The sequence below is a fragment of the Polypterus senegalus genome, chromosome 13, assembly GCF_016835505.1.
Source record: "Polypterus senegalus isolate Bchr_013 chromosome 13, ASM1683550v1, whole genome shotgun sequence".
In the NCBI taxonomy this organism is placed as follows: Eukaryota; Metazoa; Chordata; class Cladistia; order Polypteriformes; family Polypteridae; genus Polypterus; species Polypterus senegalus.
Genome location: NC_053166.1, coordinates 152386454 through 152405615, shown reverse-complemented (window position 1 = coordinate 152405615; position 19162 = coordinate 152386454). Strand labels below are relative to the sequence as shown.

Here is a 19162-nt window from a genome sequence, read left to right as displayed (position 1 = left end):
TGCAATGTGTTTTCAAAAATCTTCTTTTTCAGGGGTTGAAAACGCAAGGGTAGTGTGGATGAAAAGTGAAAATGGAGATTAATGTATGCATTTTTAAAAGAAAATGACCAGCAGCATTAGGTGCAAAGCACAAACCAGCTCTGTACAGGACTGGGAGAACATTGTTAATATAAAACTAGGACAACTGGAATGAGTTTTTACAACTACTGTATATATTTTTGAATATTTATTTCTATGCGTGTTGCATGATGTTTCTATGTTTATTATTCCGCATTGTGCTTATGCTGTTTTTGTTTTTTCATGCTTTATATGTTGTATGGACTGCTTGGCTCTTACGTGGAAGTGCAAAAAATATGAATCAACTTAATTGGCTTTTAAGGAAATACAGCATGTTAGTCTGGCATCTGTTTGAACATTTGCTTTGATTATCTACCGTTTGTCTATTAAATGTAATTGTACCTTGCTATGTTTGACCAGTTTTTACCATTTTCCCCTGCTACTCATGTCAAAAGAAAGTACAGTTTTGCCTTTTTCATTTTAAAAGATCAATACAAGTGTGATACCTCTGTATGCTCCCTTGTTGTGAAGAGTGAACAACTTCAGTCTCTCCAGCCTTTTCCTTTTAATTAACTTTGTGAAATCCTCAAATTTCAAATCACAATCCTACTTCAATGTCCTTTACAAGTGTAGTGTAGTTCTTGCCGCCCCTATTTTTTATCATCTTTTCGGAGATCCTCACAATGGAAGTTACGCAGGTGTGGTCACCATTGCTACCTTTTCCTCTTGTTATAGGCCCTGTAAAAGTTGCCATGGAAATGTTCTGTTCCACTGGGCTACATGCTGTACTGTACATTTGCTGCTATTGTATCCTGTCAATGACGGTACAGTAGGCACCATATGATCCTCACTGCTCATGGAGGTTTCAGGTCCTAGTCTGTGTGAAGTTTGCATGTTCTACTCTTGTATGTGTGATTTGATGTTTTTTATTTTTTTATTATTTTTTTTTTATTAATGACTCTAAATTGACCCAGCGTGGGGTGTACACATGAGTGAGTGAACTCTGATGTACTTGGTCCCAAGAATAGGCAGCTATTACCCTGAAAATGGATAAATTGTCTTAATGGATACATTGACTTAAAACATTTACATCAGTCTGGAGAGCCACAAGTGTGTATCACTCAACTTTGAACCATTTGTCCATTTGACTGCCTTGGCTCCACTGCTCTTCCTTGACTCATTCGTAGGCTGTGCCTGAGTGGGCAGACACTGACTACATTTAAAAAATGATAGACATGACATTCACCCATCAGTTCTCCTTCCCAGCAGCTGCTTGAGCATTTCAGAAAGCAAATGCAAGTGACTGCCTGAGAAAGTTGGTGTGAGTGGACGTCAGGTGTGGGTTTATACGTTCCAACTATTTGCGTGCCTGCTGCTCCTACTGTCTGTGCCGCCTGCTGGCGCCCTCTGCCTTCAGTCTTAGCCATCACACTGCCTAGAAGCAGTTTTCAATACATTGCCTTCAGCACGTGGCCTTGAGGCTGCATTTCAGGGCTGCTCTCGGGTAAGTATGCTGTAGCAGCAGAATTCAAAGGAGAGCTGACCTGCTCAGTTGAATGCCTTTAACTCTTTTCACTGCCTTTTTTTTTTAATTTCCCTGTGGCTTTCCTGTTTGTTTTTCTTTACATTCCTGGAAATTTTACTTCAGTAATGAGAGAAACTCGCTTGTGATTTAAGGTCCAATAATATAAATGCACGCTCACTCCAAACTTGGCTTAAGATACGTTACTGGGAATCTGTAAATGGAAGCCATGTGTAGAAGATGAGAGGCAGCCTCAGCGGCACACTCCTTGCCCGTGTGTCATGTTACCGGACGGCTGCCTTGACAGACATTGTGTTAATGCCTTAGCTGTTACAGCTGAACAAACCAGCATGTAGCATGAAGGGAATCAGCACGTACCTCAATTTTAATTCCAGCCTGGCTGCTAGAACTTCCGTGATTATTTTTTATTTCAAGAGTTGCTGTTCACAGTGAACTGCATCACATACTTTAAAAAGAAAATCATAGGGAAGTACTGAAATCAACCTGAGGATTAAATCAGAATATTAAACAGTGAACCAAATGGACAGAGGAGAGTCAGTATCATTATGTGCAACAGAGTGTATTTTGAGAATGGGGATGGATATGTAGCATAATTTTAGTGTTTTGATTGATGAAGCTTGTGCATAGAAAGAGAGGAGAATCCACAAAGGTGAATGAGTACCCACTAAGATCTGCGTACTGGACAAAAGGAGGTAATTACAGACCACAGCATCAATAAAGTCAGTCACGTAATACCCTAACATTATGAAACCCCCTCAGTGTCACTCATGAAATACCAATTGCATGCCCAGTTACACTGTTGTTAAGGTTAGGGCTATGGGTGGGTTTTCTGACTCAAAAGGGTGTTTTGTTTCTGATATTGTGGACATTACCTGACCTATGTTATAGGTATTGCAGACTACAGTCAGACCCATCTCGTACTGGGGCTTTTTGAACAATAAGATGGCTAGCATCACAAGTTAACAGAACAAGTGTATACGATACCTAATGTCCTAATGTTTACATTTGTTTGCCTTTTATTAAATGGCACTTGAAAATCAAAATGTGCATGTCTGAGCACAGACGGGAATGGATTATAGCTATAAGTGCTTCTTCTCTTCTTGCTTGTGTTACATTTTCCTGAATCTGAAACTTTTGCCCACATAATTTTATTAATGACAGAATATGCTTAATCCTTTCTAGGCTCCATCGGTTGCAAAGCAGAAACCAAACAAACGGCATGTGTTTTTATTGTCAGGTGTTGCCAAGACATAGGTATCACCTTGTTGACATAGGACCCAGGGGAGAATTGGAAAACTACACACAGGCAGATGGAGAGTTCCACTATATGGCACAGATGCCACTGGGGATCAATATGCCTGCTGTTGTGAGCAATGCCTTGTAAATGAATACCCTAAGAGCCTTAAAGTAATAAACACTGGAGGGCTGACACGATATATATGGCCTGGCAAGTAAAGGAAGAGAGATTCTACTTGCAATAGTTGAGTCCCTGTTGCCCTATAGAGAGAATACCTAGTCTATAAGGCCTCTAAAGATTACCTGTTAAGGACTATGGGAGCAAGTACTCCATTCCAATGGCCCTGTAGACACAGAGCTTCTTTCCTTTGCCAAGGGTTACAGTAGTTTGATTCTAGAACTTAAAGGTGTGTTGAGTAAAAATTGAATAGCAGACAACCCAGTAGGTCTGTTTTACAGCATACTTTCAAAATGTGGATGCAGACACTAAAGTGACTCATTTAGGGTTACATAGAGAGTCAGTAGGAGCAGATTTGTATGTACATTGCCAGTAGGTGAGAAGACTCAATGAAGGTCATACAAGGAGTTAGAAAGAAGAATTAAACCCACAAACTTGTGGTTGATTGTGTAACTAATTTTTGACAGCAGAAATCTACACTGCCAGGTTATGGTTTCATGTTACTGGAAAGTAAAAGTTATAAGAAACTGTGTTGTGGAGACTGTGCTAATTGTTATCAAATACTGAGTATTGATTCTCCAAAATGCAAGTTTTGACTTAAGGGCCTTGCATAAAATGCAGCACAATGCAAAGAATCCAGAGAAAAGTTAAACTAAATCATTATTTCATAGCATCTTTTTCATGCTGTGCACAATGTCACAAATGGCTATAAAAATGAAATGCAGGACTTCCAGGCTAAAGAACTCTTCTTTCACAAGGCCATTAGACTCCTAAATAACTGACTGGAATTTACAACCATGGTTCACCTCATTCTATTTACCTCACTCCACTGTATTGGACTTGTCCATCACACACCTACCTACACAATTACACTTTATACTTCTATTCTGTTTTTATACTTTATGCTGCCTCTGTTACTTATTATCTATCTACTACTTATTAATTATGTTTATCTTTATACGTTGGTTTTGTCATTTGGTGTGGACAGCAAAGAGAGAATTTCATTGTACAGGGAAACGTGTTTCCTTGCTGTGCACATGACAATATCTTGCCAAAAAGCACATGTTCTGTATTTTTGAAGTTCAAATTATTTTTCACAATTGTGGCATACATTTATTGGCGCCCAGAGATTTGAGTTTTAAAGTGATGAATTTTAACACAGCAGTATCCAAATTTTATATTAAAGGATTTTCCGCTTTGATCACAGTGGTATTGCTGGACATGACCCTCAGTTTTTTTCCTTCTCTTCAAAAAGCAACATGAGCACAAGTGGAGGGGTTTGGGAACAGTAGTTTGGCGATACGTACACTGTCAGCATGATATGCAACAATCCAGGTCTTTTCCATCTTTCTTCTTTCCATCTATAAGTTTAAAAAGTCCAGGTATCTTCAGGAGGCTATATGAATGAGAAATTATGCTGCTCTCTGAAATGCAAGTGGCTGCTGTGCGTCCTTAGTAAAGTTGGATAGGCAAGAGATGGGAGCTGGCAGGGTGCTAAATGTGAAATGACTTTATCAAATCCATGCTTCTTATGTGTGGCAGTATAGTTTTTTGTATTAAAGTTTAACCAACTAACACATCCTATTTTCTTGTGCAATTCTGCTGACACAGTTCCAACCCCTCACCCCTAATGTGTGTCATTAATTAGTTATTCTAAATATTACATTGACTGCTTTCTGTTGAAACTGACTGATTTCAGCGGGTAGCACAGCTGGTCCTAAATAAAATTATTGTGTTTGAGAATATTCAGTTATTTTATAAATGCAAAAAAGTCATTTAAAGAAAGTGGGTGTACATATTTACAAATGTGGATCAGCAGGGCTGTGTTCAGCACCATCTATTGGAGTGCAGTGAAAATGCAGCTTTTGGTACCAAGCATAAATTTTCTGTGTCATACAATGGAAATTACATTTCAAATAGCCAAAGAAGGTGATTCTTAAGATTTCAATTGCCTACCACTCATTTTAATTGGCACTCTAGAAGGTAGTACAAACAAAGAAACTTGTCACAAGTGGCAGGGTTTGGAGAAATAAAATAAAGGAATTTGAAAGCAATTAAGGATTAGAGTATACACGGATCTCAATTATGACAGTAATAATTGCAGGAATTTAATATGTTGATTTAAAGTAGTTATTGATGCCATAAGCACACTTCTTTTATAAATTAAAATAAAAGATGTGAGTTTCCATTTGTGTGCATTAGGAAAGAAAGAGCTGCAACATGCACTACGAGGCTGTAGGTGTACAATGCCGCTAAAAAAGACCCTTCAGGGAGCAAATCAATGTCTGCTGAATTAAAAGGGTTCCTTCCATCTGTGGATTTAAAAGCATTTCTGCCATGGTGGCATAAGTAGAAGCTGTAGGTGAGAAGAGACTCAAACGACAAATCATATACATAGAATTGTGAAGTAGCTGTCAAACAGTGTGCTGCAGAGATGCTCCATGAGACAGACATCTTCAGTCTGTATCATCACTGGCGTGCTGCACTGGGATAAAATGCCCAGCTTTACATGTTGTTGGAACATGGTGGCCAGATATACATGAAATCCTACTGGGAGTTTGCAAAAAGGCACCTAAATGACTCTCTGACTATGAGAAACAAGATTCTTTGGTTTGATGAAACCAAGAATAAATTGTTTAGCCTCAGTTCTAAGCATTACATCTGGAGGGAACCAGGCATCACCCATCACCATCTGCACAATACCACACTAATGGTGAAGTATGGTGATGGCAGCGTCATGCTCTGGGGTTGTTTTACAGTGACAAGGACAGGGAGATTAGTCAGGGTTGAGGGAAAGCTGATTGGAGCAATGTACAGAGATATTCTCAATGAAAACGTACTACACAACACTCTGAACCTCATACAGGGACAAAGTTTCAACTTCTAAGAGGACATAATAAACACAAAGCAAAGACAGCACAGGAGTAACTTAGGGTCAACTCTGTGAATATTCTTAAGTAGAACAGCCAGGGCTCAGAATTGAACGTCTCTAGAAAGACCTGAAAATAGCTGTCCGTTGATGGCCTTGTTCCATCCTGACAGAGTTGGAGAGGATCTGCAGAGAGAATGGTACAAAAAAGCAAACAAATCCACGTGTGCAAAGCTTTTTGGATCAAGCCCAAGAAGACTCCATGCCATAATTGCTACCAAAGAAGCCGAGTAAGGGGTCTGAATAAAAAATTTGCAAAAAATTTCCAAAATCCTGTTTATACTTTGTCATTTGGGGGCATTGAGTGTTAACTTGATGCGAGGAAAAAATGAATTTAAATGATTTTAAGCATAATGTTGTAGCATAACAAAATGTGAATGGGGCACTTAAGGCACTGTATACTGTACACACTAAAATAATTATATTTAGGACTAATTTCTCAAAGCAGAGTTTTATGTATTCGTTGTCATTTACACTTTATTACACACAGTGCTTTTAGATACATTAAATCCAAAACATATAATAAGATCTAACAGATGAGATGTCCTTGATTTGCAAAGATCACATTTATGTCATCACTGCTATTATTTAGATAGCCATACCGTATATGCAATCCGCAAAAGATACATTTTTGTAAAATACAGTATAGCGCAGTTGACAATAACATTGCTGAGAGGTTTTGATACTTAACTTAGTGCACTTGATAAGTGAATAACAAAACAGATGATGGCATTTCAAAGTTTATGGTTATTTGTTTGTGTTCTTTCTTTTTTTGTTGTCATTGTTTAATTTTGGTACACTAATAACATCACCTGTATGTTTTAAGTTGTTATATGCATGAATGAAAAATGTGCATCTGTGCTTTTAACACCAACCCTGCAAAACCTGTAGCAGAGAATTATACAATATGAAAAAAAATCCCATCCTGTGTTGGTTCAGGGGGAATCTGCTGGTCTTATCTATACAAAATGATTAAACAGTGTTTGCATTGCAAATCCTAAATCTCATGGTGATCACTATTTAGTTCCACCGTTTTTCAGAATTTGTTGACATACTACACTGTGCTTCTCTGTGAGGACAGTTCATGGCACTCTGATGAGTTGTCCAGTAGCCCGAGAGCCTGGTGCTCCCAGTACTGGGGTCAGTCTGAAGGCACTCAGGGTTAGAATATTAAGGAGTGGTAATTTAAAGTAGGAGTGTTCAGAGTGATGGTCCCAGGGTATGGACAGAGCTGTATTCCAGGCCAACGTAAGCACCATGGACTCCTATGAAAACCCGGCTATAAAAACCATTCACAAGCAAGCACAGATAAAATTAACACGAAACATTTTCCAGAACAGTAGAATTTTTATGAAGTTCTGTACATCTCCTTATCATTGATCAAATTCAACTTTATAAATCTAAATGCTGAGAATAAACAAATCCTTTATACAAACTCTCACTCAGGACGCAGGTGAGCACAAAGTTGATATTTTTTGGATCCGTAAAGCAAATAAAACTGTTAAAAATGCTAGTCACTGTTTTGTATAAGTCTTCAGTTGCCCTAACATCATAGGAGTTTTTTTCCTCCATGAAACTGCTACCTGTTTTCTCTGGCATCATTGATGAATGCAGAGCAGCAAACCTACCTGTATATTACTTTTATTTTTCAGAAACTCGAAGATGTGCCTATCACATCAATTGACCAGCAAGAAGAAGATGAAGAGGAGGGGTTAACAGCAGAGGAAAAGAGAATCCTTGAAAGGAAGCTCAAGAAAGAAAGGAAAAAACTGGAAAAGAAAAATAAGAAGGCATCACAAGAAAGCACCATGGAGACTGCTGGGCCTGGTCCAGCGGTTGCAGCTGAGCTGGCACTGCAGTATCTGAGATGGTAAACAGAACTGCCTTGGATTACTGGGGTGGTGTTTAGATTCTGGCAGTTTAATGAGAGTCTGCCATAATGGCACTGTGTTGCTTGTGTCTTCTTAGCTGCATAGTGCCTTTGCTGGTGGTAGGTCTCTTGCAGCTCATATTTACATTAAACATTAGTCCTGCAATTCTCTGTTTCATTTTATGTTTGAATTTTAGATCAGTCAACTTAAGGAGCCAGGCTTATATTTTTTTTCAGGATTACATTTTCTTCTGAAACACTTGAGCCTAGTGACTGTCTGTGTGTAATTTGTGCATGGACTTTTCTGTTGGTATTAAGGTTTCTTCTCACATCACAAAGACATGAGTGTTAGGATGGATGGTGACCAGTATGAGTGAGTGAGTAATGGAATGGTTCCCTAACTAGTGCTGATTCTCCCTTACGCTTAGTGCTGTCAGAATTGGTTCCATCCGAAATGTAGATGGGGAAATAGAACTTCAACTGAATTGAGAACGAAGATCTAGCATCTAAGGCCTGATTTCTCCCTCTCAGTTCATTGTATCGGTGTATTCTTGCTCTGGCAAATGGGTGCTATAACTGTTGGAAAGCTGCAGACATGTCTTTGGTACGCTGAGAATTCTGTCAGCATGCCTTGTGACGAGCTCCATACCTGCTTTGTCTTTTACTAGATGAAGTATCTTTCTCCTTTTGACCTGACACCATGAGCTTCACATACACTCACACATCCAAGCTTTATAAGAACAAAAGAGAACAAATCCGAAAGAGGACAATACAGCAGAGACGGCAATCTGTAATAGCATTATAGGGTAGCCATTACATGCTGGCATGTATACAACAACATAACACAATGAAAAAAATCAGAAATGAGTAAAATGCTGTTAATCCACTGAATATTCATTGATCAAGCACCTCCCAGCGCTACAAGCAGCATCCCCATCTAAACTGTTTCAAGGCATCAGGCACCAAAGTCAACTGTTGATCTGCCTGTACTCCTCTGGCTTGCAGCAGTTACCAAAGCTGCTATGCTTTTTAGGAGAGTTCTATACCTCACTTCACTTTGGTAGTGCATCCATATGGTGTCATGGGTATTCTCAATCCAACACTATACCTAAATGCTCCGCTTTCTCTTTGTCATATCAGTTTTACAAAACACTATATAAAATGCATCTTGGTGACAAACCTTTAGATTGCTAAGTTGTATTGCATCACTGTTATCTTGGGCACAAAAATAGAATGATTTGCCCTGTAATTTCTTAACTTTACCAGGGTGTTGTACTGTGTTAGCCATTATGGATGTAATGAGAAGTCAAGCAAAATGACACTGTGTATTGGCTAACTAAGAAGATTACATCTTGCTTGAAGAAGGGGCCTGAATTGCCTCAAAAGTTTGCACATTGTAATCTTTTTAGTTAGCCAATAAAAGGTGTCATTTTCTTGACTTCTCATTACATTACTTTACGTAAATGGGGAAGAAGCAATTATTTTAGCACATAATAAAACAGGCACATTTGTGACCCCTGGTTTGCATCACAGCTTACAGCAACAAGGCTGTATTATTAGTTAGAAATGCAAAAGAGCTGGCACTGCTACAATAGTTACCCGATTGGGACGCCAGTCATGTTTGCCATTATGCAACATCTGGATCTCATTGGCCACCAAGTGTCCAGTAAACAAAGACTTCTGCTGTGATTAGAAACAGGAGAGCGGAGGAGCAGCATGGGGGGCCTCTCAGACTGTGGTAAGTGAGGTTTGTGTAGGCTTGGCAAATACACCCTAGTATCTTCATTGGCATTTTTCTGTCACTTTTCTCAGGAAGTGGTGATTTTCCTGTGAAAGTAAGTGTGGTAGGAATTGAAGCCACTGCTTCTTATCGAGACTTAATTGTGCAAGATGAGAGCGACATCTAGACCCTCTAGTTATCATATTAATGGAACCTGTGTTTCCTGCCTGCCTAAGTTACTACTTAGACTGGAGTGTCTGTCACACTGCAAGGCCTTTTAATGCTAATGTTTCAGAAAAATCATTATTTTTTTTTTTTATTTGTACAGTATTAATCATTCAGAGGGCTGATGCAGTGTATAGTATAGTGTTGAAGATGCTCCGCTTGTTATCTTAAATCAAATCTATACATTTCTTGATCAGCCTGGTTCATATGTCAGAACACTATTTTTGGATTATCATATAGCCTTACATACTGATTGGGAATGTGAATAGTGTGAATGTAAAACCATTTATAACATTATGGATTCAGGACTTTCTTTTCAGGACACTTTTTCAAAACACAGGAAATCCACAGGGGTGTGTCTTACCACCATTACTATTTACTATATACACAAGTGACGTGAGACAGAACAGTGACCAATGGTCCATTGTCAAATATGCGGATGACACCATGCTCATAGAACTCCTATCTGGGGAGGATGAAGGCACTATCTAAATCAAGTGGACTGTATGGTAAACTGGTGTAATAAAAACTTTATCGCTCTGAATGTAAAAAAGACCAAAGAAATGATATTTGATTTTAAGAGACAGAAATCTGTATGTTCATCCATTGTTGTTTTGTGGAAGGAGGTAGAAACCGTGAATGAACATAAATATGTAGGAAGTAACCTAGAAAACAATCTTAACTGGAATGCAAAAATAAAAAAATATATTCTCTAAATGCAATCAGCGCTTATTTCTCCTCCGTAAACTCAAACTATTTAAAGTACACAAGGACCTCGTGTTGTCCTTTTATCGCAGTATGACCCAATCTTTTATCACTTTCAGTGTCATTGCTTGGTTTTAGTGGTCTGACAAACCAAAGTGTATAAAAGCTCCAGCAAATTACTAAGCATGAAGTTATTTGGTCTAGTGACCTGACAAGTGTGTGTCAGAGGACAATGCTAATGAAACCGTAAATCATCTCAACTAGCGACAGACACCCATTACATGTAGAAGCTAACTTCAGTGAATCAGGAAGAATAATCGCTTTTAAAACCACACCAATCGCTCCAGAAAGTCTTTCTTCCTAGTGCCATAAGACTTTTTAATATGGAATAAGATTACTTGCAGCCCCTGTCAGATAATATTCAAAGCACTTCATCTCTGGCATATAGTAGGTGCAGTTTTTGAAAGAAATACAAGTAGCAGCTGAAACATTAGATGCACAAAAATTAGTGAAAGTAACAAAAAGGTTAAAAACTAGAAGTTCTATGTCTTTGTGAATACTGAGGTATGGAATTAGGTTACATCCTAGTGTGCCTTGGATTGTGTATAGAAAATACTGGACATGGCCTATGATCTTGAATTCCGGCTTAGCCTTGTTAGTAGATACGACATCAAGCACAAGTTTCACAAAAAATAGTGCAATGTCAGTGTAGCACTGTGAATGTAGGGCATCATCGCCAGATTATGACTGTGTCCTGACATGCATACCACTGAATCACTGTGACATTTGTACACAAGGTCAGCATTTAAAGGCTAGCAGGCACCTGAAAATCAATTGATGGCCAATTACACTCTAAAATGTGAGCAGGAAGTTGAATCCCAAACAGTTCTGTCATTAATAGCTAGGACATAGTCAACAAAGCACTTCTTACCCGGGCAATTGTGTGCTTGCAAAGGAAAGACATGTACAATTAATAAGGGAGCATTGGAGACATCTGATATGATAAGATGCATCACTCTTCACCATGTTTTCCTTATGTGTGGCTTGCTTGCCAAAAGAAGCATAAACACATGAGTGCCAGCTTCTACAGTGAACAGCTCTGCTTGTTCCATTGTGTTTTAGGCATACTTTTGTCACTTAGGTATCACTGATCGAGCACCCAGGGTTGAAATCATGTACACAGTCATCGTCTCTGTGAGAGTTTGCACCTTATTTTCTGCGTATGTGCGTTTTCCTCCATATTCCCACAGAGTTGTGTTGACAGTTCTAAACTGTCCCTGTGTGAGTGTTGGTGTGCTCAAGTGAGGCCACCAGTAGACTGGTACCTCATCCAAAAATGCTTCCTTCCTTATGTTCAGTGTTACTGGAAGGACTCCAAACTCCCCACTGCCCTCATATTACATTGTTTGCAATTCTTTTTACGTTTGGTTTTTGGGCAGTTCTTCAGGAGCCCTTTTGATAGGCACCAAAAAGTTTAAAGAGAGGTGAAAATCAGAGTGTATCACATCACCACCCAGAACCTTTCAGATGGATTGCAATCTTGACATCGGTACCATAGAGTCCTGAAAATGTTCTGAATATTTTTATTGGTCCCTAGTATATATGTTAGTATATAGTATATATATATATGTTCAACACATTATATTCTTTAGATACAGCTGTGATTTTTCCCTTTTACATTTATCTATAGTATATGTACTAATATTTCTATCAGAGCAATTTTATTTAATATCAATAGGCATGTAACATTTTACAATGCTGATAAACATGCCAGGCTTTATTTGGATTTAGTGATTCGTTTCTGATTCATGTGCTTTATTAGAACTCCACCCATTGGTCACAAACCTCAACATAGGCTCACATTCTGACACAAAGATAAAGTAAGACGGACATCTATTTGAAAGTTGAAAAAAACTGGGATGTGTGAAATGTGTAAATCCACTGAAAATACAAATTTGGATTTTTAGACCTTATGACATCTTCTCTACAGTATGTATCTGAATGTATATCTAATGATGTTGAATCACTATCTGAGAAGACATTGTTGGCTCTTTCTAGACAACCTTAGCAAGACCAGTTTTCACTGTTGGATCATTCTCCTGGCCTGGAGGTCTGGGAAAATCCAACATCCCTAAAATGTTCATTTAATTGTGAAAAAAACACAACTGCTATGAGGTTTTGCATTTAATAGTCTGAAAAGATTAACTTAGTGACAGTCTAGGACAGCTGCAAGTTAGCTGCATCTTCAGGTCCTTCGTGTTTCCTTTTTTTCTCATATTTATGCTTCTTATATAAAAATATATGCAAAAGAATAATTGTCAATACTAAATACAGTAATTAACAAAAATATATTTATTACTGTAAAATTATTTCTTATTGCTGCCTCTGTCGATCCTGTATTGTTGTTTATTAGTTTGCATTTCTGACTTGCTTACATGCAGTTATTTAGCTGGAAGTTTAAAATTACAACTTCATAAGCATTTCAGTAATATTCTATGAATTTGTCTCTTCCAATATACCAATATATACTATCATGACAACTGTGTTAGTAACTACTTAATAACTATTCGTGTTTATAGTAGTTATGTGTGTGTGTGTGTGTATATATGCATGGCACTGTTCTTAGGTGGTCTGCTTTATTTGTTTCAATAAACACACAAGACTTGTGCCACAAGGCACAGGTGCAAGACACTTGATTCTGCTCTCTCTTTTTTGTTGCAGCTGGTATGAAAACCGCCAACTGTGGAAATTTCAGAAAACAAGGCAAACTTGGCTTTTACAACACATGTATGACAAACAGAAGGTAAGTGAAAAGGGAGTGGATGTGTTACTGCAATGTCAAGGGGAGTCACAAATGTTGTCTATTGTGATGAGTTTACAAATTCTTTATTGACCAAGAAATATTTTAACAATGTTTATAAGCTTCTTTATAGCTTGATATTAACTAGTCCATTTAGGTGGGCCCATAAGGTTAGCATTTCTTCCTTGTTGGCAGTTTTAATTTTTGAAATTTAACCAACTGCAAGACCATGTGCTTAAAACGTAAATGTGCTCTGTTATTAGAAAGCCAGAAATAAACCATCAGTTTAATCATGTAAGTTATTACCAAAAGAGAAACTTGCTCCAGGCAACGTAAATGTTCCAAAATATTTGCAGTACTTGTTACTGAAAGAGTGCTGCAAGCTGCTTGGTTATCAGTCCTGTTGTAGTAAAATCCATTGTGCTGCCATTGCATATTTACAAAATAGACTAAATGTTTTTCTCCCACTACAATGAACAAGAGCAAAACGTAATGATGCAATAGGATGGCATCCTACTCATACACATGAAACTGCCTTTTAAGCTAGTCATGCAGAGCTATTTTGAGTTAACATGGAAGAAAAAATGCAATCCAGACTTGAACTGAGAATTGTTACTTGTTATTTTTTACATTTTGTAGTCAGTAGTGTGCCTGGTCGTTATCCAAGTGGAGTACGTACATTCTCTTGTATCTGTATGGGGTTTTCTTAAAGTACTCCAATTTTCCTCCCCATTCACAAATACAGGCAAGCTGGGTTAATTGCCTCTTCAAAGCTGTCCCTGTTTGTGTGTGTGAGTTTAAGAGTGTGCAAATACGAGTAAGGGCCAATTTATACTTCACGCTCAGAACACGTACGCGCCCGCATCATGGCTGCCACGCGTTCCCAGCGTTCATTTCACGCGTCCTCTGAGCAGGTCCTCATAAATGAATGCGATGCGTGTGCGAGTTGTAGTACCAGCAAAAAGTCGGGGGGCGCAGTGTGCTAAAAGTCGGAATGTGACGTCAGTGTCTCTGTTTACTATCTACATGTGACAGAAAGCCTCTATGCAGATCCTACAGGATGAATGCTTCGATGTGGTGAAGCAAAATGCTGACATACAGATTCATTCGTGGTGCATTTATATTCAAGTGTCGCATATTCCCGAACGTAATGACGCGATACATTTTAAAAGTCTCATATACCATCTTTTGTGCCGTCTTTTTTATTTTTTTATTTTTGCAACTTAACAACAGCAACATAATGTATAGCGTTATATTTGAGCCACTGAGAAAAAATAAAGGACACGGTGAAAACGTGTATTTTGTGATTAAAGTGGAAATTTCGGCTTTAATCTCGAAATGTCCACTTTAACCTCATAGTTTACTTTATCATTAAAGCAGACCATCGTAAATGTCATTCCAGTTTTTAATAGCTACGAGCTTCTTGGACCTGACAGCAGCGGAAAGCAGCAATAGATCGCCACACAGAACAAATTAAATGTATGATATTCCAACTCTCTGCACATTTAGAATCTTTAGATTTATACTTGATATCACTTTCATGATGAAATGCATTAAAGTGTGTATGTTACATTTTACATATAATTTCATTTAAATAATGAATACTGTTAATAATTACACACATTGAGGTGTCATGGTGGCGGAGAGATAGCACTGCTGTCTCACAGGGAGTTATGTTGCTGGTATTTCCTGCTTGTATTCCACACTGTGCTCTGGTTTCCTTCCAAAGATATGCAGATTTGGGGATTTGGTGACGCTAAGGTATGTGTGTGCTTGTATTCACCTTGCAATGAGCTGAGGCCTCATCAAGGGACTATTTTTCACTCGTGCCCAATGCTTGCTGGAATGGACACATCCCTGGATTGATGGATTTAATCAATGAACATCCTTTTCAGAGATATTGCGGTAAGGTGTCATCAGAATTTAATGAGTGTTCTAGGCAATTCACAACACAGAGAAGCCGAACATGTTCTCACTGTGATAATATCTCGCACTGCCACCTGGTGGATTCCTCCAGATTTACGTAAAGTACGCGCGCAAGTATGAACACTACAACACTTGCGTAGCAGGAGTGTCCGCTGCAGCATGTGTCGCCTCGCGTGAAGTATAACTCCGGCCTAAGCCCTGTGATGAACTGGAGCCCCATCCCTGAGATGTTTCCTGCCTTCTGCCCTGTGCAACCAAGACAGGCTCTTGGCCACCCCAACCAAGAATTTGATTAAGCAGGTTTGGGAATGAAATGAGAAGAGGTGATTTATGTTTTCATGCAATAGGGGCAGCTTGTTTTTGGAGCAAGCGGTCATAATACTATATCTAACATAAATCTCATAACAAATTGAGATCAATGAATGTATTTTATAGCATGGAAATAACACACAAGCCCAGCCTGAAAAGAGAGCTGCAAAATAGCATGTTGTGTGAAGCACTACAGTGTGACCTTATAATAGAGAAACCATGAAGGATGTGATGGTGGTGCGATGATTAGCTCACTTGCCTTTCGCCCAGCTATTCTGAGTTTGATTTCTGTCCATTACATTTCAGTTTTTCTTTAATCAGACATTTTACACACTATTGTAAGGCCCCAAACCACTCAAGTTGGCGCCATAATGTCTCAGGAGTTATTCATTGCAATTTGGGAATCTTTGAACCAGAAAAAAAAATACTGTATATAGAGATGATTTCCAATAGTTAAAGTAGTTCTGCAATAAATGCGAAAATCTATGCATAATAAGTCTGGGAATATGTCATTTTTACTTTTAACTTCTTACCAGTAAGGAGACCCGGGTTCGCTTCCCGGATTCTCCCAGCGTGGAGTTTGCATGTTCTCCCTGTGTCCGCATGGGTTTCCTCCCACAGTCCAAAGACATGCAGGTTAGGCGCACTGGCGATCCGAAATTTTCCCAAGTGTGTGCTTGGTGTGCCCTGTGGTGGGCTGGCGCCCTGCCCAGGGGGTTGTTCCTGCTGTGCACCCTGTGTTGGCTGGGATCGGCTCCAGCAGACCCCCGTGACCCTGTGTTAGAATATAGCAGGTTGGATAATGAATGACTGACTGACTTCTTACCATTCATCTTTACACTTTCCAGGCAACATCAGGTAAGAAAATAATATGATTAGCAAAGCGCAAAAATAAAGATATGTTTACTGCTATGGGCTGGTGCCCTGCCTGAGGTTTGTTTCCTGCCTTGTGCCCTGTGTTGGCTGGGATTGGATCCAGCAGACCCCCGTGACCCTGTAGTTAGGATATAGCGGGTTGGATAATGGATGGATGGATTGATGTTTACTGCTAAATAAAAAAGTATGGTTTTGTTTATTTCCATTTTCAAACATGTCAACACTTACAAGTGAAAGATTCAGTTCTGTAGGCACAGAAAGTTTTTAGTCTTTTTAAATACCACAGGGCACATTGAAATGGGAACACTTGGGCCTGAAGGAGTTTGCACCCCAGACCTCAGCCATTACTAATGCACCCTCACTCCCCTTCCAGGTACCTGATGAAGACTTTGATGTGCTGCTGGAATATCTGGAAGGGCTGCAGGGCAGTGCCCGGGCCACAACTGTGAGCAAAGCTGAATCTGTCGTCCGGGACCACGATGATGCTGAAGAAATGACTGACAGAGCCAGGCAGATAATTCAGCTGCTGTCATAACATTTCAGCCAGTAATCATACTGAGAAAAGCAACACCTCAAATTACTGGAGTCAGACACTCCTGTCGTAATTGGAAAAGTGGGAGGCAGTTCTCACTGATAAACAGTAAATGGTATATTTATTTAAAGCCCACATAAAGCCACTCACTGGTGCTCCTGTCGGATCTCCTGTAAAACAACATTGAAGACTTTTATGTTGGGGTATCCTGATAATTAGCATAGCCAGGCTTTATATTCTTCTGGTTACATCAACACAGCCTTGTAGTGCTGTTTGCATTTCTTGTGTCTTCACACTTCAGAACTGCATTGTGTTACTTACTGTATACTTTTTACCTTTCTGTTTGTACTCCATAATATATTTTTAATAAAACAAATCAATTAAACCTGGAGTTCTCTGCCTACTGTGCTATCATTCATCTTCATTATGTTGTCATCTCATCTTTCTCTAATTTCTGTCCAAGTCCAGTTCATTTTTAGTGTGGGTGCACACCTGGTACTTTTCTTTAGTCACTCGTATCCTTTCCACTTGAAATTCATGTATGCCACAGTCATGGCCACCGCCATTGGATTTAAAAATGAAGCATGATGTGTAGTGCCAGAGGGGAGTTAATTTTGGGGTCCACTGCTCTTGCATTAAAGTGCTTTTAAGCATTCTGACCTTATACTCTGTGAGGAGAATAAATCAAATTTCACGGACAGTTTGTCAAATGGAGACCTCCAGGGCTCTCGTAGCAGATGCTTCAGCATTTACACTTGGTGTTCCTCTTTGCTGGGCAGTGATCCTGCTGAAATCAACACTTAAATCAGCATCTTTGAGAATCGGCATTGTAAGAAGTCATGGTGTTGTGCATCAATATTTTTATATGTGTCATTAAAAAAAAGAAACGTTTGCAGAAAAATATTATGTAAGCACTGCAAAACTGTAAGTGTTGGCTGGAATCTGCAGGTTTAATAATGTTAGACTTTAGGTAAAATGCTTTCGGCCACAGAGCCAGGAAGAGGGCAGCGTTACTTTTTCAAGTTTTATATAGCTCCCTTGCACTAAGGGCACTAATACATTGTCGTAGAAAATAAACCACGCCATCAGGAGTCTGGCGAGATGTTGGCAGTGATGTGTTAAAGTGAATGGTCATCAGCAGCTTAGCCATGTTTGCTAGAAGGGGGCATCAGTGGTATAAAAGCCATTTGTTCGTTAGGTTATGTTAAATTGATACAAGAATTTTCCTAGCTATGTTAAAATGTCTGCCTATATATTAGTGCAGAGTTAATTGAAGATTCCATTATAACCCCTACAAGCTAACTTGTAATCGGAACATTCTAATTATTTCTGGCCTTGTACTAAAATCATTCAAAATTCGTTTTTCCCACTTCAAGCAACACTCAGTATCCCAGAATGAAAATGTGAAAACTGTATTTAAGGAGTTTTTGCAAATTTATTGAAAATAAAGAACTGAAATCTCACATTTGACATAAGTATTCAGACCCTTTGCTTGAAATTTGGCTTGGGTGCTCCTTGTTCTATTGATCATCATTGAGATGTTTCTTCACCTTGTTTGGCGTTTGACTGTGGTCAGCATATTTGACTGGACATGACCATGAAAGGAACACACCTGTCTACAGAAAATCCCATGGCTGGCAGTGTGTATCAGAGCGTACAGTGCATCCGGAAAGTATTCACAGCGCATCACTTTTTCCACATTTTGTTACGTTACAGCCTTATTCCAAAATGGATTAAATTCATTTTTTTCCTCAGAATTCTACACACAACACCCCATAATGACAACGTGGAAAAAAGTTTACTTGAGGTTTTTGCAAATTTATTAAAAATAAAAAAACTGAAAAATCACATGTACATAAGTATTCACAGCCTTTGCCATGAAGCTCCAAATTGAGCTCAGGTGCATCCTGTTTCCCCTGATCATCCTTGAGATGTTTAATTGGAGTCCACCTGTGGTAAATTCAGTTGATTGGACATGATTTGGAAAGGCACACACCTGTCTATAGAAGGTCCCACAGTTGACAGTTCATGTCAGAGCACAAACCAAGCATGAAGTCAAAGGAATTGTCTGTAGACCTCCAAGACAGGATTGTCTCAAGGCACAAATCTGGGGAAGGTTACAGAAACATTTCTGCTGCTTTGAAGGTCCCAATGAGCACAGTGGCCTCCATCATCCATAAGTGGAAGAAGTTCGAAACCACCAGGACTCTTCCTAGAGCTGGCCGCCATCTAAACTTAGCGATCTGGGGGAGAAGG

At 39.0% G+C, this 19162-nt stretch overlaps 1 protein-coding gene across 2 annotated transcripts in view; it reads left to right on the top strand.

Moving 5' to 3' along the window:
* Window positions 1-17297, top strand: part of LOC120542760 (uncharacterized protein C7orf50 homolog) — a 278068-nt gene extending 260771 nt beyond the window's left edge. For both annotated transcript variants that reach the window (XM_039775406.1, XM_039775404.1), the window contains 3 exons: window positions 7596-7813; window positions 13185-13266; window positions 16748-17297. In XM_039775406.1, the coding sequence (XP_039631340.1) occupies window positions 7596-7813; window positions 13185-13266; window positions 16748-16909 (462 nt within the window). In that variant the 3' untranslated portion in view covers window positions 16910-17297. The remainder of the gene's footprint in view (window positions 1-7595; window positions 7814-13184; window positions 13267-16747) is intronic.
* The last annotated feature ends 1865 nt before the right edge of the window (window positions 17298-19162 follow it).